The sequence below is a fragment of the Carcharhinus amblyrhynchos genome, chromosome 24, assembly GCF_965287045.1.
Source record: "Carcharhinus amblyrhynchos chromosome 24, sCarAmb.v2.hapA, whole genome shotgun sequence".
NCBI classification, from domain to species: Eukaryota; Metazoa; Chordata; class Chondrichthyes; order Carcharhiniformes; family Carcharhinidae; genus Carcharhinus; species Carcharhinus amblyrhynchos.
In genome coordinates this window covers 2,625,494-2,647,517 of record NC_137347.1, presented here as the reverse complement: position 1 = coordinate 2,647,517, position 22,024 = coordinate 2,625,494, and the positions used below count along the sequence as shown (strand labels likewise).

Below are 22,024 nucleotides of genomic sequence, written 5' to 3'. Positions count from 1 at the left end.
CCTCACAGCATCAGGAGCCCAGGTTCGATTCCCGGCTTGGGTCACTGTCTGTGTGGGGTCTGCATGTTCTTCCCGTGTCCGTGTTGGTTTCTTTCCGGTGCTCCAGTTTCCTCCCACAGTCCGGAAGATGTGCGGATTCGGTGGATTGGCCATGCTAAATGTATGGGTGTTTGGGGATAGAGCGGGGAGTGGATCTAGACAGAGTGCTGTTTTGGAGGGCAGGTACAGATTCATCGGGCCAAATGGCCTCAGTCCACACCGGAGAGATTGAGTGGAATAAAGGATGAGATATTGACAACGTGGAGAAAGGATCTTCAACAGATTGAGAAATAAAATCAGTTTGGATCGTGCACAGCACTGAAAACATCAGTGGGAGTTGTTTATGGAATGAGAACTGATTCATTCATAATTGTGTAGCAATGGGGCCTCTCAAAGAATGATCACACTCGGATAAAATTGTGTTTCATGTTTGAAAAGGAATTGATGAGTTGGATCTTAACTCTAAACAAAGCAAACTGCTTAAGAATGAGTTCATTTTAGCAGATTGAGAAATTGCATTGAAGTTTGAGTGTTTGGATTACAGCGTATCCAGGTTAGCTGACAACGCAAAGTTGGGAGGGTAAGTAAATGTTGAGGAGGTTGGAAAGACTTCAGAGGGATACACGCACACACGCTCACGTACGCACACACGCTCACGTACGCACACATGCTCACGTACGCACACACGCTCACGTACGCACACACGCTCACGTACGCACACACGCTCACGTACGCACACACGCTCACGTACGCACACATGCTCACGTACGCACAAACGCTCACGTACGCACACACGCTCACACACGCTCACATATGCACACACGCTCACATACGCACACACTCACACACACACACAAACTTACATGCACACACGTGCGCACACACACACAGACACTAACACCCACATACACACACATAAATACACATACATATACACACACCCACACACAGACACTAACACCCACACACACACTCACACACACTCACATATACACACACACACACACACACACTCACATACACATACATGCACACTCACATACACATACATACACACACACTCACACACACACACAAGGTGGCATTGGTTTTCTGGGGAATTTTCCCCACAATTTTGTGATTCTGACCAACTCACTGTGAACTTATTCTTTTGATACTGGAACCATTCAGACAATGGGGGATAATTAGGTGATGTAACTCAGGAAATATTACATTAGCAACAGCAGTAACAAAGCTAAGTAGCAGCTTTACTGGATCAATGTAGACCTTGCTTCCCGATTCAACCCAGCAAGTTGGAAGTGGGGGGGAAACATGTGGCGGGATTTTCCAACCACACTCGTCCCAAGATTGGAAATTCCCACCTGAGGTCAATGGATCTTTACGTGGGCCACCAAATTTTCTGTCCCACCCACTATAATTCCCAAAGTGGGCAGGGCAGAAAAATTCCACCAATGGCCCGTATCCCCCTCTCTCACTCACTCTCATCAAAGATCAGAGAACAGTACAGCTCAGAAACAGGCCCTCCGGCTCTCCGATCCTGCACCAATCATGATGCCTGCCTAAACTAAAACAGTACACACTTACAGAGTCCACATCCTTCCATTCCCATCCTATCACGCATTCTTCTAGCTACCATTTAAATGCCACAGTCACACCTGCTCCCACCACCTCCCAGGCAGCGTGTTCCAAACATTCACCACCCTCTCTGTGAAACAAAACTTGCCTCGCACATCTTCCTTTAACTTTTCCCCACGCACCTTAAACCTGTGTCCCCTAGTACTTGACCTTTCTAGGAAAGAGCATCTAACGATCCACTCTGCCCGTGCCACACGTAATCTTGTAGAGTTCTATCAGGTCACTCCTCAACTTCTGTCATTCAAGTGAGAACAAACCGAGTTTATCCAAACTCTTCTCAGAGCTAATACCCTCCAGATCATGGGCGGCACGGTAGCACAGTGGGTTAGCACTGCTGCTTCACGACTCCAGAGACCTGGGTTCGATTCCCGGCTCGGGTCACTGTCTGTGTGGAGTTTGCACATTCTCCTCGTGTCTGCGTGGGTTTCCTCCGGGTACTCCGGTTTCCTCCCACAGTCCAAAGATGTGCGGGTTAGGTTGATTGGCCGTGCTAAGAAATTGCCCCTTAGTGTCCAGGGATGTGTAGGTTAGAGGGATTAGTGGGTATAATATGTAGGGATATGGGGGTAGGGCCTGGGTGGGTTTGTGTTTGGTGCAGACTCGATGGGCCGAAGGGCCTCTTTCTGCACTGTAGGGCTCTATGATTCTATGATCACACAACATCCTGGTAAACCTCTTCTGTTCAAAACATCCACAACCTTCTGGGAGTGTGGTGACTAGAATTTTATACAATTTTCCAAATGAGGCCTAACTAAGGTTCTGTACAGCTGCAGCCTGAACCGTGAATTTTTATACTCAATGTCCCGACTGATGAAGGCAAGCGCTAAGGTAGTGCTTTCTTGACTACTTTATCCAACAGCGTTGCCACTTTCAGTGATCGGTGGACATGTACACCCAGATCTCGCTCATCAATCGATGTAGTTTTCTGTTGCCTATTAACTGGCCCTCTAATGTGTCAGTTACTGCTGCGACCTTCCCCCTCATTATAACTTCTCTATCATTTCATTACATTACCATCACTCCCTACTGAGATAATGGAGTGCTTGAAGATAATTCCTTTCACCGTTTATTTGAAATAAGAAGGCATGTGATGCCAAAACACTCCTGGACTGACGGTTCTAAATGTCTAATTGATGTATAAATCTCCTGTAGAGTTCTCATTGGGCAGACACCTATCGATGTTTTGGATGCAGGAACTGCTTGTATTTGTTTTCTATCATCTGCCAGTGTTTGATAAAAGTTAATCAAAAATAGTAAATGAGTGGCACAAACAGCCTAAAATAAAAGTTACTACATAAGATCTGTATAAAGTACATATAGGGTAGGATTTTAAGGGTAATGGTAGCAGTTGGTACTTGCCATCCCAAGAGTTGGTGCCTAACATACAGCTGCCAACTCTCTGCCTCCCACTGCTATTTACTCGAGTGTTGACTGGCAGTGAGCGTGACTTCCGTACCACCCTTGGATAGAAGTCTCGCCTGTGAGAGAAGTGGACCGATTAAGTTGGTTGACAGATCGACAACCCGGCCAGTCACAGCACTGCAGAGGCCAGAAGCAGTACTGCAGCTCTCTGCCTGGATCCGAGTCCCAGACCATTCCGAAAAGGTAAGTTCTGGGTATCCCAGTGTGGACGATCATGGCATTAACGGAGGTAACCCAGGGAATAAGGGGGAGGTCCCAGAACTCTAATATCCTGGGTGAGGGCAGGGGGTAGGGTACCCCGACCTTGCTAGAGTGTTCAGAATGAGGTGCCCCCCTCCCCTTCCTGCCAAAGATGGGCAAAAGTGCAAATGACACTTTCCCACCCTCACCAGCTTACAAACTGAGGCTGAGTGGCGTAAGTCCTTTAAGTAGTGGCCATTTAAGAGCCTTAGTAGGTGGAATGGGCAGTTTTCTGCCTGCCCAAGTACTCAGAATTGGATCTGGGTTTGGGTGGGCAAAATACAGAATAAAACATACAATTAATAGATATTAATCAAGAGAACAAGAGTCACTGCACAAGCTGATTACAGAATTTAATTGGAAGGTTCTAGAAGCAGATTTGGTTCCGTATTGTGGAGGACAGTGACTGTTTCTCTTGCAAAACATTACAGGTTAAAAGCGATATTAACTGAGGACATACAGCTGGATGTTTAAAAGCTCATCACTGTTTTCTTTGCGGTTTTCAAACTCCCCTCTGAGTCATGGGTGTGAGTAACACGGATCATTTTTAATCACCAGGGAATATGATGGGCCCAGATTGCGTAACACTGAGCAGTGTTTTCTGTGTAATTAAGCCAAATAAAATCTAGTTTGACATGTCTTGGGGCTTTGTGAGAGTGCGACTACCAACAGCTAATCACATGGTGAACTACTGTCCTGCATTTAACTGAAGTTCAGCAGAATATAACATCAGGTTCATTGATTCAGTGACACAGAACTAAACTAAAACTAATTCTTGAAGATGGATCTCCAAACAGTGGTTAGAATTCAATCACTATTCACTTTGCTAAAACTGAATTTGCAGTGATTAACTGAGCTGTTTACATTCCGGGGGGACCTGTGGTGAATGGATCACAGGAATTAACATTCAGGTACAGTGTACACATGTTTCAGAAGACAGATGGCACGTTGGCCTTCGTTGCAAAGGGATTGGAGTGTAAGAGGAAGAGTCCGGATCCACAGGACTCTTAAATCGGCCTCGCAGGTGGAGGATGTGGTTAAGAAGGCGTATGGTGTACTGGCCTTCATTAATCGAGGGATTGAGTTTAGGAGTCGGGAGGTAATGCTGCAACTTTATAAGACCCTTGTCAGACCCCACTTGGAGTACTGTGCGCAGTTCTGGTCGCCTCACTACAGGAAGGATGTAGAAGCTATTGAGAGGGTGCAGAGGAGATTTACAAGGATGTTGCCTGGATTGGGAGGCATGCCTTATGAGGATAGGTTGAGGGAGCTGGGACTCTTCTCCCTGGAGAGACGAGGGTTGAGAGGCGACCTGATAGAGGTTTATAAAATGTTGAGAGGAATAGATAGGGTGGATTCTCGGTGGCTACTTCCCAGGGCTGAAATGGTCGCTACGAGAGGACACAGGTTTAAGGTGCTGGGGAGCAGGTACAGAGGAGATGTCAGGGGTAAGATTTTCACTCAGAGGGTGGTGAGTGAGTGGAATCGGCTGCCGTCGGTGGTGGTGGAGGCAAACTCACTGGGGTCTTTTAAAAGACTTCTGGATGAGTACATGGGATTTAATGGGATTGGGAGTTACAGATAGTTCTATGGCCTGGTAGGTAGGGATATGATCGGCGCAACTTGTGGGTCGAAGGGCCTGTTTGTGCTGTAGTGTTCTGTGTTCTATGTTCTAAATCTTACCCACAGTTGTACACGACTTTGGTGAGAGCATGTCTGGAATGCTGGATGCTGCTTTGATCTCCTTCCCTAAGGAAGGACGCATCGCCTTTGGAAGAAGTGCAGCAAGTAGTTTCCAGACCAGCTTCCCAGTGTGAAGGGACTGTTCTATAAGGAGGAATTGAATAGACGAGATCTATACTATCTAGAACTTCAAGAAAGAGAGCTGATCTAATTGAAATATATAAAGTTCTTAAGGGGCTTGACAGGGTAGATAGTGAGAAAATGTTTCCTCTGGTTGGGACCTCCAGAACATGTGCCCCAGAATAAGCCATTTGGGACTGAGAAGAAGAGAAATGTCTTCACTCAAAGCATTAGGATGCCTTGAAATTATCCATCCCCGAGCTGAGGATGTTGAGTAATTGAGGGACTTAAGACAGAATTCACAACATTTTTGGGTTCTAAGGGGATTAAGGGATAAAAGTGGGAAGTCGATGGTCTCGGATCCTACTCCTTACGTATCTCTGGGCCGGATTTAACAGACTGCCAACAGAGACCATAAAATCCCCAGGAGGCCTTCCAGCCACCTTCCCATCCACCCCCAACCCATCTGTAATTCTCCAGGAGGTGGGCAAGGCTCTCCCCCCCCACGCCCCACCGCACACACCCCTTCACTTCAGTCGAGGCCATTAAGTAGTTAATTAATGGCTACCTCCTTCCCAGTTTCTGTTTTGAGGCGAGTATGAGGGAAGCCTCCTCAGGCCTCAGGAGGGCAGAGGTGGAGGGGGAGCCCCCATCACTGTCCCCTTTGCCCTTCGGGGCCCCACACCCAACACCCAGGTGTTCCCCCGCCCGCCGATCCAAGATCCCCAGCCCCCTCCCACCCCTTTGTCCCTGCTGCAACCGTCCCCCTCCCCCCCCACACACACACACCCACTCACCTCCATCCTGGCACTCTGACTCTCGTAGTCCCAGCTAACCTGGTACGCTGGCAGCTCTCTGAGGTGGGCTATCCCCCCTGAACGAGGGGTACATATCCAGTCTCCAGCCGATTGACATTCCTCGGAGTATTAAATGGCTGCAAAGCAGCTGACATCAGTAAATCCCACCTATACGTGTTAAATTCTCCCTACATGTGTGTTTCTGTGTATGTGTCTGTCTGCATGTATGTATCAATGTGTGATTCCTTGTGCACGCTCTCATAAGTCAGTGTCGTTGTGTGTTTGTACATGTATTTTGTAGCGTGGTTCCATGTACAAATCTTGATTTATGCACTGGTGAATTCCTTAGTGTACCTGTGTATGATTGCATATATACATGTGTGCATACTCCCACCTGTGTGTCTGTGTGTGTGTGTGTGTGTGTGTGTGTCTGTGTCCACGTGTTCTGCGCTGTAATGGACATATCTGACGATGGATCTCCACTCACTGTTCCAGGGTGAGCCAGGAGCAGCAGGACCACCTGGAAATGTCGGCCGGCCAGGCTTTGAGGCAAGTTTGAGAACTTTTTAATAGCTTATACAGGTATGAAACTTTATTTTCCATGCATTTCCAACCAAACAACCTGTTCTGGTTTATTCAAAGTCTATGCCTGGTATGATTGTGTCAATAACTCTCTAACTGACTCCACAGGAGAAATACTGGGAGAATGTCCATGTATAAAGTGCGTCCTTGTGTCCAGGAAGCCCCCTGGAGTGCATCATGTATACAGAGGTTCCAGGGGGCAAATCCGCTTCTCCAACTTGTACCACTGAGAGCCGTATTAGAAATATCACAGTCCTCATTGCACTGCCAGTCTCCTCTAATGAATAAAAGGACAGAGGGAGCAATGTAGGTCCCTGAAACACAGACAGCATTAAGAGAATCGCAGAAACACACTATGCTTACAGTATAGAAAGAGGCCATTCTGTCATGTCTGTACAGGTCACCTGAAGGAGCAATTCACCTGATGCCCTACTCCCACGTTCTCCCTGGAGCCTTGCATATTCTTCCTGTTCAAATAATTAACCAGTTCCTTCTTGAAAGGTTTGATTATAACTGTCTCCACCACATTCTCAGACAGTGCATTCCAGATCCTAACCACTCGCTGTGTGAATCTGTCTCCACCACACTCTCAGACAGTACATCCCAGATCCTAACCACTCACTGTGTGAATCTTTCTCCACCACACTCTCAGACAGTACATTCCAGATCCTAACCACTCGCTGTGTGAATCTGTCTCCACCACACACTCAGACAGTACATTCCAGATCCTAACCACTCGCTGTGTGAATCTGTCTCCACCACACTCTCAGACAGTGCGTTGCAGATTCTAATCTCTCACTCATGTCTCCATTGCTTCTTTTGTCAATTACATTAAATCTGTTCTCTCTGGTACCCAATCCTTTCACCAATCGGAACAGTTTCTCTCTATCTACTCTGTCCAGACCCCTCATGACTGTGAATGCTATCAACAGCCTCAACTTTCTCATTTCCATAGAGGAGAATCCCAATTTTCCAATCTGTCTACTTAACTGAAGTCCCTCATCCCTGGAACCATTCTCGTAAATCTTTTCCTGCACCCTTTCTAATACCTTCACATTCTTCCTAAGGTGTGGTGCCCAGAACTGGACACAGTACTTCAGCCTCAACTGAAGTAATGTTTTATACAAGTTTAAAATAATGTCATTGCTCTTGTACTCTGTGCCCCATTAGTAAAGCCCAAAATGTTACCTGCTTTATTAACCACGCTCTCAGCCTGTCCTGCCCACCACAATGATAAGTACACGTATGCGCACACATCCCTCTGTTCCTGCACTCCTGTTAGCATTATATCTGCTGTTTGTTTCTCTGTGTCCCTCCAACCAAAATGCATCACTTTACATTTCGCTACATTCAGTTTCATTTCACCCACTCCACAAGCCTGTACATATCCTCTCGAAGTTCTTCACTATCCTCCTCAAAGTTTACAATGCTTTCAAGTTCCGAATCTTCTTCAGATTTTGCACTGTGATCTTGTACACCCAGGTTTGACATAGATCAGATCAAGCAGAACGTCTTAACACTGACCCCATGGGGAACATTCGCTACAAATCTTCCTCCAATTTGAAAAACATCCATTAATTCTCTCTTTCCTGTCACTTGGCCAATTTTGTATCTAAGTGGCTCCTGTTCCTTTTATCACAGGAGTTCAAACTTTCCTCATAAGTCAGTTGTGTGGCACTTTGTCAAATGCCTTTTGGAAGTCTACATATACCACGTCAACGGCATTCCCCTCATCCACCCTCTCTGTTACCCCTCCAAAAAGCTCCAGCAAGTTGTTAAACTTGATTTGCCCCTAAATCTATACTTAATTAACCTGCAATTAATCCAGCAAGGGGCATGCATGCGGCAGGTTGTAGTGGGCTGCTCTTGGACGTTGCTTCGGGAGTTGCCTATTGCTTCATGTCGTTAGTGTGCTTAAACTGGACCATCTCAAGGGCAACATGACAGCTCAGAGACTATCTCTGTTGCTGTGCGGACACATGGATTTGGGCCTGTGTCTGTGGGAGTTTGCACGTTCTCCCCGTGGTTGCGTGGGTTTCCTCCGGGTGCTCCGGTTTCCTCCCACATCCCCCAAAGATGTGCTTTTAGGCTGATTGATTGGGTACTAAATTGTCCCAAATTGGACCTCCCTGATCCTCGCACGTTAGGCGTAGACTAAAATCATGAATAGGACACTGAGACAGTGGGACGGCGGCGCGGGCTTGTTGGGCCGAAGGGCCTGTTTCCCGTGCTGTGTTGTTCTTTGTTCTTTGTTCATTTATCCTATCACCAAAGTTAAACTGAGTGACTTGCGTTTGCTGAGCTTATCATTGCAACGATTTTTGGACAGATGTCTATTTTTGAACTCCCAGTCCTCTGACATCATTCCTGAGTCTAAGGAAGACTGGAAAATTATAACCAGTGTCTCCACAGTTTCCACCCACACTTCCCTCAGTATTCTTGGATGCGTTCTCATCTGGTCCTGGTTCCTTATCAACTTTATGTACTGACAGCCTACCTAACACCACTTCATCCTTATCAATCTTAAACTCTCCTAATTTCTGACTTCCTTTCTCTTTCACCATTTGCAGCACTTTCTTCCTTGGTGAAGACAGATGCAGATTGTTTGGTTAATATCTCAGCTGTGCACCCTGCCCCTTTTTTTTGGCCTATTTCGGATCCCCCTCTTCCTTTTACTATCCTTTTATATATGCCAAGAGAAGACTTTTGAATTCCCCTTTAAGTTAGCTGCTAATTCTCTCTCTTTGCTTCTCTTATTTGCATTTTCACTTCCCCTCTGAACTTTCCATATTCAGCCTCCTTTCCAGTTGTACTATTCACCTGGCATTTGTCATTTTAATCTCTCTTTTGGCATCTGGGGAAATCCAGGTTTGTTTGCTCTACTTTTCCCCTTCTTGGGAATATACCTTGATTGTGCTTGAGTTATCTCTTCTTTAAAGACTTTGAAGTTCAGTTACAGTTTCCATAGAAATCACAGAAACCCTACAGAGCAGAAAGAGGCCTTTCGGCCCATCGAGTCTGCACTGACCACAATCCCACCCTGTATCCCTACATATTTACTCGCTAAACCCTCTAACCAACGCATCTCAGACCTCTAAGGAGCAATTTTAGCATGGCCAATCAACCTAACCTGCACATCTTTGGACTGTGGGAGGAAACCGGAGCATCCGGAGGAAACCCACGCAGACACGAGGAGAATGTGCAAACCCCACACAGACAGTGGCCCGAGCTGGGAATCGAACCCAGGACCCTGGAGCTGTGAAGCAGCAGTGCTAACCACTGTGCTACCGTGCCATCCGATGTCTGCCAATCTTTTTTGCCAATTTATTTGAGCCAGATCCATCCTCACCCTATTGAAATTACCTGTCCCCCCCAAAGTTAATTATTCTCAATCTGGATAGCTGTTTCTCCTTGCCCGTTGTCAGACTAAACCTTAATGATAAATATCTCCTCAGTGTCCCCTGATGCATAAAGTTGTCTCTGTAACAATTCTGGGCTGAAAGGCACCAGCTAGCTTAAGGCAAGAGTGCCAGTGATGCTCACCCACTGTGTGCCAGTCTTCAGAATGATGGGTGACCTCAACGCGGAAGGCAGATGAGTGAATGTGTGGACTTCTGTTTGCTTGCAGGGTGAACCTGGCCAACCTGGACCTGTTGGGCCTCCGGGAGTTCCTGGGCACGTTGTGAGTATATTAATACCAGCTCAGTCAGTGTTTCCTGGGATGGGCATGTCCATAAGGAGACTCGCAATGTCACTTTTGGGCCTTGGGACTTGTGCCATGTTTTCTCCAGGGATTTCTTCCCAGGAGACTGGAGAACTCCGGCATAGATACAGTGACTCATGAGCTCCTCGCAACACACACACTGGCTCTGAGCTTTCTCGGGGAGGGTCAGTTCCACCATCACAGATGTGAACGATTCCTGATGACAGACACCGAACCGGGAGCTGGAGTCATTTCCTGGGTAGGGCAGGCTTCTCGGCCTACAGGAGACGATAAGAAGAGCTGGCCTCGTCCGAGCTGCGGTGGGGCTTACAAAGCAGAACATGAGGGTCAACAGAGTCCAAGGAGGCGAAGAGGCAATCTCCTGTCAACACTCCAGGCAGAGGCACTGTGTCTGCAGACATGGTCACTGCAGGAGTGAGATTCTCTGTCCAGTCAGAGAGTTCCCAGTTTGGACTCAGATAATTGAATCAAAGGAAGTCATTTGACCCTGAGGTCTCTGAGGCTCTGCAACATATATGCACTTGCTTTTGGAACATTTGGTGTTTCCACCACTCTTTTGAGTTCAGATCAATAATAAACAGTTAAAGAAGAGCCCAGCGTCTCCCCCTGGCTTTGACAATCCGATCTCCTCAGGTTTGGTCCCACCTCAGATCTAAGGCGTGTAGAATTAGAACATCAAACCCTACAGTGCAGAAAGAGGCCCTTCAGCCCATCGAGTCTGCAGTGAACACAATCCCACCCAGGCCCTACCCCCATATCCCTACATATTATATCCACTAATCCCTCTAACCTACACATCCCTGGACACTAAGGGGCAATTTCTTAGCATGTCCAATCAACCTAACCCGCACGTCTTTGGACTGTGGGAAGAAACTGGAGGAAACCCACACAGACACGGGGAGAATGTGCAAACTCCACACAGACAGTGACCCGAGCTGGGAATTGAACTCAGGTCCCTGGAGCTGTGAAGCAGCAGTGCTAACCCACTGTGCCACCGTGTCGCCCATAAATTGTGTCTGATCACACACACACAGCTTGGTATTGTGTGCCTGTCTGTGTGACACAGGGTCTGGGGTTATGCAGGAGCTGGGGATAATTCCTCTCCGATGTTCTCCCATGTTCAATGGAATTTCTTTCTCGATTTCAGGGGGCAGCTGGAATTCCAGGACCTCCGGGCCCTGCCGGGTCACCAGGCATGGTGAGTCTCAGAGCAAGTGATCAACCATGGGAGGCACAGCTCATCAGTACAGCTCCCACTCGCTCTCTGTTAAACCATCACTGATAGTACAGCTCCTTCTCTCCCTCTCTCTTTCTGTTAAACCATCAATGACCGTACAGCTCCCTCTCTCTCTCTCTCCCCCCTCTCTCTCTTTCTGTTAAACCATCAATGACAGTACAGCTCCCTCTCTCTCTCTCTCTCTCTCCACCCCCTCTCTCTCGGTTAAATCATCACTGATAATTCAGCTCACACTCTCTCACTCTCTCTCCACCCCCCTCCCCCTTCTCTCTCTCTCTGTTAAACCATCACTGACAGTTCAGCTTCCTCTCTCTCTCTCTCCCTCTCTCTCTCCCTCTCTCCTTTCCATCATTACCTGTGGCAGTGACAGAGACAGTGATAATCCATTTACAGAAATTTCAGTGTCAGCACTGTTCCACTCTGCGTTCAGTTTAAGATTTCCTCCGATAACTGACTGTCTGTCTTTCCTTCTACTGTTTGGCTCTATTCAGGGAACAAAGGGTGATCGAGGACCGATGGGAGAGAGAGGCCTCCCTGGACTGGTGGGTCCCCCTGGCGTGCCTGGAGCCCCCGGGTTAATGGTAGGTTCGCACTATGCTGTACAAGCCCCTTCGCCACAGTCACAGTGTGAACATCACACTGAGTGGCTGCTTGTCACTGACGCTGCTTAGGCTGGCTGCTCCGAGGCTCTGTTTAGTAACGCTCTCTGAGACTGCACTACCATTCCATTCTAGACTGGTGGCATCTGTGGCCTCTGAATGCCCTCAAAACGTAAGACGCGGCTGTGTATCTTTTATAACCAGACTCTGCACAGTTCGCCGATAAAACTAGCACTTTCTGCAGACACTCTGCCCCCTCGTTTCACTCTGCCTGGGTAGAGGATTGTACTGTCTGTAATCGCTGCAGTTTAAACTGATTCCCATTCTCTTCTGCTGGGGCTGTGAACATTTGAACATCTAGTCATGAACCGTCTACCACCGAGGGGCTCCCTCGGACATTTCAGTCAAGAGACAGCCACGTTGCTGTGGATTTGGAGTCACACATCAGGGTGATGGCAGATTTCCTTCCCTGAAGAACATTAGCGAACCGGATGGGTTTTCCCAACAATCAGTGATAGTTTCAGCATCATCTATCAGCCCTGTATAATTCCAGATCTATTGATTCATTGAATTTAGTTTCCACGGTGGTGGGATTCGAACCCTGTCACCGTCAGCCTAGCCCGTTATCATTATGCTGCCAATCTAATTCTGCCACAGCTGATTCGCTGGGTCAGGACCCAGCCCGATAGTGGGGAGGGGGGGGGCGGGGAGGGATGCCGGGGTTGGGGAGGATGGGTGTCACACCCATTGTAGCTGGTAAGTCGAGCAAGGCCAGGAATGGGCCAATAGCCACAACATTATGTCAATAAATCACTCTAGATTCTTGACCTGTGGGGAAGGGGAGGGGGGGTTGCTGGGGGAGGGGAGGTAGTGGTGGTCACAGTTAAGCAGCTTGACGTAGCTGTTTGGGTCCCTTAGTGTGGTGGGGGGGGGGGTTAAATTTAAGACTAATAGCCTGGCCAAGCTCAGAGACAATGTTCTAGATGAAGCCTCAAAGGCGTTATTAGACACGATAGCTGTGATCTCCTAGCTGTACGTAACCATTATAACCTCTCCACCTCCTTCCGTTCCCTTAGGGAGAGCCAGGCCAGGATGGCACTGTGGGAAAAGAGGTAAGATGGGTCCATAATGTATTTCTGATATCAGTCAAAAGTGATATTACTTTGTACTGTCAGTAAAATGGAGAGTTTTAATGTCATTCTCATTTGTTCAAAGAAGAAGGAAAGGATAAATTTACTGATTGCTTGTTATATTCCAGGCAGCCGGCTGTTGTAGGGTAGAACCGGAGCCAAACTTTCCACACTTATATAAGAGATACACGTTACAAAGATGCACCTCGCAACAAAGCAACCACGTGTGTTGTCTGTTCCTATTGACAGGCGCACAAGTGAATCCCCAGTTAATGTCCACCACACGCACTGCCTCCTGTGGAGGGAGGTCCAGACTTTGTGCTCCAGGCTCAAACCATTCCTCTGACTGGGTCCGTTCCCTCCATAGACAACAAATACTTTCAGAGACCTTACCCCCACACCCTATAAACAGCTGGCAACTGGGGAAAAAAACTCAAGGTACAACGTCCCAGCGTGGAAACGTGCTGCTGTTTCTGATCCTGAAGGGAACCGTGTGTGAGGATTTTGTGCCTGTTCCTTTGTTTAGCCACATTTCTCTCCCATTTGTCCACCGCCCCCTGACCAGCGCTCCCCAGAAACCGGTAAATATTCTTCATGAGTCTGAAAAACATAGATTTCACTCACCTTTGTCAGTTTTGTGCCCTATGGATAAGCCCTCCTCCAATCCTTCACCTCTGATTGTAAACCTAAGAATGGTGATGTCATTTTTGCTTTTGTATTTAGTCTCTCAATTACAGTTTGACATCAATAGTTCTTGTTTGGAATGAATTTGATATCAAATTTGATATAATGCTCAAAGCGATCGTGTGCGCTCAAAGCTATCCGATATGGTTGGCAATCTGCATTGAAAACTACAAGGGAATTAATTATTTGGTTATTATGATTTATTCAGTTTTTCATTTAGTCCAAAAGAATAGTTTTGTTATACAGTTCATGTATGAGAGCACCGCCTGATCCCCATCAGCTCATTCATTTTAGTCTCCATGTCTAAACTCTCCACTCACCCGCCCACTTCCAAACTCTGCTGATCTAAACTCGTCCCCAGCCTCATTCCCTCCAGGCCCTGCATCCCTTTCCAACTCTCTACCTTCATTCCTTCGTGCTCCAACTCTTTCCTACCCCGCCAACTCTTTCTTCTTCCTCCATCCTTCTCCCCCTCCGTCACTCCCCCCTCCCTCCCACAGAATGGCAGAGCAGGCTCGAGCCACCACCTAGCCCATTTCTGCTCTTATTTTATATATTCATATATATCAAAAAGAACAGTAGTCCCAAGACCCAGTTTTGGAGAACATCACTCCTCCAGTCTGTAAAGCAACCATCCACTAAAACTTTCTGCTCTTTATCCATCAGCTAATTTTACATCCATTGATCCCGCAGCCTCTAAGTTTCCTAACAACTCTATCATACAGTGGTTCATCAAACCTCATGCATGCCATCTATTACATACCCTCATCAGCCCGCCCCATTACTACATTGAACATAGAATATTACAGCACAGTACAGGCCCTTCGGCCCTCAATGTTATGCTGACCCGTGAAACGAATCTAAAGACCATCTCACCTACACCATTCCAGTGTCATCCATATGTTTATCCAATGATCATTTAAATGCCCTTAATGTTGACAAGTCCACTACTATTGCAGGAAGGGCATTCCACACCCTTACTAAATTTGCTGACAATCCCAAAGTCGGAGGAGTTGTAGACAGTGAGGATGGATGTTACAGTTTGCAGAGGGACATAGATAAGCTGCAGAGCTGGGCCGAGAGGTGGCAGATGGAGTTTAATACAGAAAAGTGTGAGGTGATTCACTTTGGTAAGAGTAACAGGAGTACAGAATATAGGGCTAATGGAAGGATTCTTAGTAGTGTTGACGAGCAGAGAGATCTCGGGGTACATGTGCATAGCTCCCTGAAAGTTGGCACCCAGGCTGATAAGGTTGTTAAAAAGGCGTACAGTGTGTTAGCTTTTATTGGTAGAGGGATTGAATTTCGGAGCCGTGAGGTCATGTTACAACTCTCCAAAACTCTGGTGCGGCCGCACTTGGAGTATTGCGTACAGCTCTGGTCGCCACATTATAAGAAAGATGTGGAGGCATTGGAAAGGGTGCAGAGGAGGTTTACCAGGATGTTGCCTGGTATGGTGGGAAGGTCTTATGAGGAAAGGCTGAGGGACTTGAGGCTATTTTCATTAGAGAGAAGAAGGTCAGAGATAATCAGATGATTGGATAGGGTGGACAGTGAGAGCCTTTTACCTCGGATGGTGATGGCTAACACGAGGGGACATAACTTTAAATTAAGGGGTGGTAATTATAGGACGGATGTCAGAGGTAGGTACTCAGAGGGTAGTAGGGGGTGGAATGCCCTGCCTGCAGCAGTTGTGGACTCGCCAAATTTAAGGGCGTTCAAATGGTCAGTGGATAGGCATATGGATAACATTGGAATAGTTTAGGTTAGAGGGTCATTAGATTGGTTCCACTGGTCGGCGCAACATCAAGGGCTGAAGGGCCTGTACTGTGCTGGAATGTTCTATGTTCTATACTCTCTGAGTAAAGAACCTACCTCTGACATCTGTCCTATATCTATCACTCCTCAATTTAAAGCTAAGCCCCCTTGTACTAGCCTTTATAATGTATTATATTGAGTTCGCCTGTCTCTTAGCAGATCCTTACCCACTTCTATTTATTAACCCACACTTATCCTGACGCCAATTTGTTTTATTTGAGATTATTAGCTGGGATTTTTGTGAACTGTGTGTCATCCCCATGCCGGATATGTGAACCACTTCCACTTTCTCTCTTTCCCCCAACTCCCCCCGAGATTACAAGTAAAACCCGCAGTGCAGTAGTGTGAATGGAAAATGGGTGGGAGTTAGCAGAGGGCGCGGGTCTTTTGATTGTGAAATCACCATCCGTTGACATTGCAGATCCAGGCAAACTCACTGACCAAACCCATTTCCATTCATATCAAACCTCAGAGCACAAAGATTTAAATTTCACACTGGTGTCACTTTATTGAGAGTAACGGAGTCAGAGAGCTGACTGTTCTGCTACATCACATGGCTGGCAATGCTTAGTGGAGAATTAGGGACGTTTCTTTAATGCGGAAGAAACAAGTAATGTTGTGTTTCAGTTCATTTCTTATCGAATGTTCCTGTTAGAGTCCAGCGTAATCCTCGCTGCTCTGGGATAAGGCTGAACCAACCCTCTCTGCATTGTGAAGGATATCATAGCTGAACACTTTGGCATTACTTTTGCATTCGGAACACACAAAAGATTATCAGTAATATTTGACATCAGTTGTTCAACTACACCCTCTTCAGTGTTGTACACTTGCTTTGATCAATATATAACCATTCTTGCTTTGCTACCTTTCCCATTCCCTATTCTTTCTGGAATAGATTATAACGGGAACATCAAGTGGTCAAAGCTCTCCTTGTTTGATCCATATCCCTATTACTGCTGCCAAATCTTCTGGGACTTTGTACCTGATTGAGGGCATTCCATGCAATCCAAACCCATTCTCCTGCCTGCCTGTGTATCACCATCCCTAACCCCATCCAATCCCTCTGACTACAGAACCATACAGCCCCTACATTGCAGGAGGAGGCCAATTGGCCCATCATATCTGCCCAGACTTTCCGAAAGAGTATCTTACCCAGGCCCACTCCCTCCTGCCTTATCCCTGTAACCCCATTAATTACCGTGGCTAATCCACCCAAACTACTTCTAAAAACCTTTTCATTCCTGTGTTATTTTTCTTAGTAAAAAGTCTCACAACACCAGGTTAAAGTCCAACCAGTTTATTTGATAGTAATCCCACAAGCTTTCAGAAACAGTGTTCCTTCGTCAGATGTGTGGAAGGTTCTGATCAGAGAAGGGCATATAAAGACACACACAGTTTACAGAATACTGATTAGAATGTGAGTCTTTACAGCTAACCTGCTATTCAAGTCTTAAAAGGTACAGACAATGTGAGTGGAGAGAGCATTAGCATAGATTAAAGAGATGTGTATTGTCTCCAAACAGGACAGTAAGTGAGATTTTGCAAACCCAGGCAAGTCACGGGGGTTACAGATAGTGCGACATGGACCCAAGATCCCTGTTGAGGCCGTCCTCATGTGTGGAACTTGGCTATCAGTCTCTGTTCAGTGACTCTGCGCTGTTGTGTATCATGAAGGCCACCTTGGAGAATGCTTACCCGAAGGTCAGAGGCCGAATGCCCGTGACCACTGAAGTGTTCGCCAACAGGAAGGGAACAGTCTTGCCTGGTGATTGTCGAGCGATGTTCGTTCATCCGTTGTCATAACGTCTGCAGGTCTCCCCAGTGTACCATGCTTCGGGACATCCCTTCCTGCAGCGTATATTTTCTCACCCAGTCGGTCGCCTGTGCACCATGACCCTCCCACCCCCCCCCCCCCCACCCCCCCAACCCCCTTATGTTCCATCTTGGTGCCCATTCCCCTCCATTGTGTATTAAGAATCACCACCCACTCTGATTAATATCTCACAGCTCACTCTGTGACATCGAAACAACACACAAACTCTTGCTTCCTCATTCCTTCAGCCTCCAGGCCTTCTTTGCAATTTGTTGAACAGCTTTGTATCGAGTCAGCGGCGGTGTGGGGGCACTTTAGGGAGGAGATGGTGGGCTCACATTTCAGTGGTCACGATTAGCAGAGACTTCCTTCTGTTTAGTGTGGGAAAGTCAGGCTGGGTGTCACTTGGCTACAGCCAGTCAAGTGTAACTGAAATCCAAGACAAAAGATGTTGGTGGGCTTTGCAGTTCTGGGTCCTTATCGCGCACAGTTCCTTCTGATGTGTTCACACTTTAACCTGTACTCTTCCTGTTCTCTTAGGGTTCACCTGGTGCACCTGGGATTACGGGTCCACCTGGACCAAAGGTAAGAAATGATACAGAGAGTGGATCACATCTCTTGTCTATCTTCTGTGTAAACTGAATGGCTTGTTCAGTGGAATACCCCTGGTATTATCTCTACCATTGTAAAGCGTGTTGTTTCCTTAGCCAGTTAGTATCTCAATACGAGTCGCTCACTAGAAGATTCTATCTGAGGATTAACCCTTTCTACGTGTGGCTGATAAGGAGGATTTGTTGAATTCTTTGATGGGGTGTGGGTGGGCTGGCCTACCCAGCATTTTAGAGTTTATTTACTGATTAGTGTCACAAGTAGGCTGAATTAACACTACAATGAAGTTACTGTAAAATTGCTTAGTTGCCACACTCCGGCGCCTGTTCGGGTACACTGAGGGAGAATTTAGCACGGCCAGTGCACCTACCCTTTGGACTGTGGGAAGAAACCGGAGCACCTGGAGGAAACCCACGCAGAGACGGGGAGAATGTGCAGATTGTCCCTCAATTAGTCTCCCCTCAACCTGGTTTCCAATGTGGAGTGCCATAATCGTAGACAAGGGTAATGGCTGGAGAGGGGACTCACAATGTTGAAATGGCGGCGCGGGCTCGTTGGGCCGAAGGGCCTGTTTCCTGTGCTGTGTTGTTCTTTGTTCTTTGTACTCCACACAGACAGTGACCCGAACCAGGAATCGAACCTGGGTCTTTGGCGCCGTGAGGCAGCAATGCTTGCCTATCCTTAACTGACCTTCCTTTCTTGGATCTAAATAATGTGCAGGGGTGTGTGGGAAAGGCAAGGGAACGGCAGGTTTGGAGAGCCGGTGCAGATATGATGGGCCAAATGGCCTCGTTCTGCGTTGTGATTGTCTGAAGGTGGGTGGAGCCACCTTCCTGAGTCCGTGTGGTTTGATTTTTTTATATATTAGTAAGGCTGTGTGGCTAGCTGGCTCTCTCAGAGGGCAGTTCAAAGCCCACATTGCTGTGGATCTAGAGTCAAAAACAGATAGCGATGGCCAAAAGGATATTCATGAAGCAGGTAGGTTTTGATGACAGTGGGAAGTGTGCGGACTTTGCTGGCAAGATCAGTTCCTCTTGGATACTCTGAAGGCCTCAGACTATCCCATTGTTTACACTGGGAAAGTGTCCGTATGGGCCGACGAATGCCACTGATGCACAAGTCGCCTTGTGATGGTATTCCTTCTGGAATAACAGTTTCTAGAGGGCTAACTAGGCCACCTCAGAGGGCAGTTAGCTTCACCCACGTTGGTATGTGTCTGGAGAAGTTTTCCATGGTCTTGTTATCTGAATCATACTGTAGATATCGGTAATTTGATTAAGCGACTGGACACAGCATTGGAATAACGTTCCTCAGGATATTAAACAACCAGTTCAGTATTTAAAACAATCCAATAGTTTCATGGTTATGTTTGTTAATGCGTGTTTATTGTTCCAGCTTTCATTCAGTTGGGATTTGAGCTCGTGTCCTTTTGAATTTGATGTACAGTGAAAAGTGTGAGCTATACAGACAAAACATACCGTACATAAAGTACATAGAGGAGAAGGAAAGGAGAGGGTACAGAATGTAGTGTTACAGTCACAGCAAGGGTGTAGAGAAAGATCAACTTAATGCAAGGTAGGTCCATTCAAAAGTCTTGTTCTTGAGTCGGTTGGTATGTGACCTCAGACTTTTGTATCTTTTTCCAGATGAAGAAGGCGGAAAAAAGAATGTCCGGGGTGTGTGGGGTTCCCTGATTATGCCGGCAGCTTTGCCGAGGCAGCGGGAAGTGTAGACAGAGTCAATGGATGGGAGGCTGGTTTGTGTGATGGATTAGGCTACATTCACAACCCTATGTAGCCTCCAGATGAATTTAGTAGATCTAATGTAGGGGGGGAGCTATACAATAAATGGCAGAACCATCAGGAGTACAGACACACAGAGGGACCTGGGGGTGCAAGTCCACAGATCCTTAAAGCTGGCAGCACAGGTGGAGAGAGTGGTGAAGAAGGCATATGGCATGCTTGCCTTTATTGGGTGGGGCATAAAGTGTAAAAGTTGGCATATGATGTTGCAGCTATATAGAACGTTGGTTAGGCCACATTTGGAATACTGCGTCCAGTTCTGGTCGCCGCACTACCAGAAGGACGTGGAGGCTTTGGAGAGAGTGCAGAGAAGGTTTACCAGGATGCTGCCTGGTATGGAGGGTATTAGCTATGAGGAGAGATTGGGTAAACTGGGGTTGTTCTCCCTGGAGAGTTGGAGAATGAGGGGAGACCTAATAAAGGTATGTAAAATTATGAGGGATATGGATAGGGTGAACAGTGGGAAGCTTTTTCCCAGGTCGGAGGGGACGAATACAAGGGGTCACAAGTTCAAGGTGAGGGGGGCGTATTTTACACAGAGGGTGGTGGGGGCCTGGAGTGCACTGCCAAGCAAGGTGGTTGAGGCGGACACACTGGAATCATTTAAGACTTATCTAGATAGCCACACGAACAGACTGGGAATGGAGGGATACAAACGAATGGTCTTGTTGGGCACATGAGCGGTGCAGGCTTGGAGGGCCGAAGGGCCTGTTCTGTGCTGTACTGTTCTTTGTTCTTATAGACTATATCACACACTGGCAGAATCAAGCTGTCATATTGTGTCCATTTCTCCCTGGGAATGTGGGGAGGAATCCCCTCCCTGATGGTAAATCAATTTCTAATACTCTCTCCGCACTTTTTCTCCCAAGGGTGAGCCAGGAACGCCGGGTGAGAAGGGTGCCCAGGGAGCGAGAGGAGCACCTGGGATATATGGAGGGTACTCGGGCAAAAGTAGCGGCATGGGACTCCCAGGACCCCCAGGTACTCCTGGAGAAAGAGGATCACCTGGCCCTCCTGGAGCTGCAGGTGTTCCTGGAAGGCCTGGAGCACCCGGAACACCAGGAACAGCGGTAAGGAGTTATACTGCAGCCTGTGCCACCTCAGTGCCAGTTACTTCAATATATTTGATGTAATAAGGACAGTAAATCTTTCAGCAGATGCATGCTTTTCCTGTTTCTTTGCCAAGGACTGAATCATGTTATGGACTTGACTCATTCTATGCTGGATCCATTTTCCCTACACCCTTCCTGTTACATTCATTGGATACTCTGAAGGCCTCAGACTATATCCCACTGTTCGCACTGGGAAGGTGTCCGTATGGACCGAGAAATGCCACTGATAACGGCTGAAGTGGACGGGATCAGAGGGAAAACCAACAGGAATGTCCTTTCGGATTGTAGCCAACACAAAGATAGGAGAATAGGAGCAGGGAAAGGCCATCGGGCCCCTCGATCCTGATCATGGCTCATCCATAACTCAACTTCGCTAACCTGCTTTGCTTCCCTAATCCTCAAAACCCAACAAAAATCAAAAAGTTATTTCAATCAGCCCCAGTGTACATTGACTTCTGGGTGGAGAGTTCCCAATTCCTGCTACCTAGGTTTCGGGAACATCAGCGGTAGTGAATCTTCCCCATCCAGAGAGAGAGAAATAGAATGAGTTCTCCTTTCCCTATTTGTGTTAGGGATCTGGAGCTAGAACTACATGAACTCAGGATCACTCGGGAGGCAGAGACAGTTACAGATAAAAGCTACAGGGAGGTAGTTACTCCTAGAAATGGGGATACTTGGATGACTGTTAGGAGGGGTAAAAAGCAGTCAGTGTAGCGATCCCCTGTGGCCGTTCCTCTGTATAACTCGTGTACCGTTTTGGATACTGTTGAGGGACAACTTCCCAGGGGTAAGCCGTGGGGTACAGGTCTCTGGCACAGAGTCTGTCCCTGTTGCTCAGAAGGGAAGGGAGGAGAGGAGTAGAGCATTAGTCACTGGGGACTCCATAGTTAGGGGGACAGACAGGAGACTCTGTGGGAATGAGGGAGACTCGCGGTTGGTGTGTTGCCTCCCAGGTGCCAGGGTCCGTGAAGTCTCGGA

The 22,024-nt window shown here is 47.2% G+C and overlaps 1 protein-coding gene across 1 annotated transcript in view; it reads left to right on the top strand.

Moving 5' to 3' along the window:
- LOC145358007 (uncharacterized) overlaps window positions 1-22,024 on the top strand; it is a 79,471-nt gene that overhangs the window by 40,392 nt on the left and 17,055 nt on the right. The window contains exons 16-22 of the mRNA XM_080211684.1: window positions 6,432-6,485; window positions 10,147-10,200; window positions 11,390-11,440; window positions 11,971-12,060; window positions 13,155-13,190; window positions 18,064-18,108; window positions 20,804-21,004. Coding sequence (XP_080067810.1) covers window positions 6,432-6,485; window positions 10,147-10,200; window positions 11,390-11,440; window positions 11,971-12,060; window positions 13,155-13,190; window positions 18,064-18,108; window positions 20,804-21,004 — 531 coding nt within the window. The remainder of the gene's footprint in view (window positions 1-6,431; window positions 6,486-10,146; window positions 10,201-11,389; window positions 11,441-11,970; window positions 12,061-13,154; window positions 13,191-18,063; window positions 18,109-20,803; window positions 21,005-22,024) is intronic.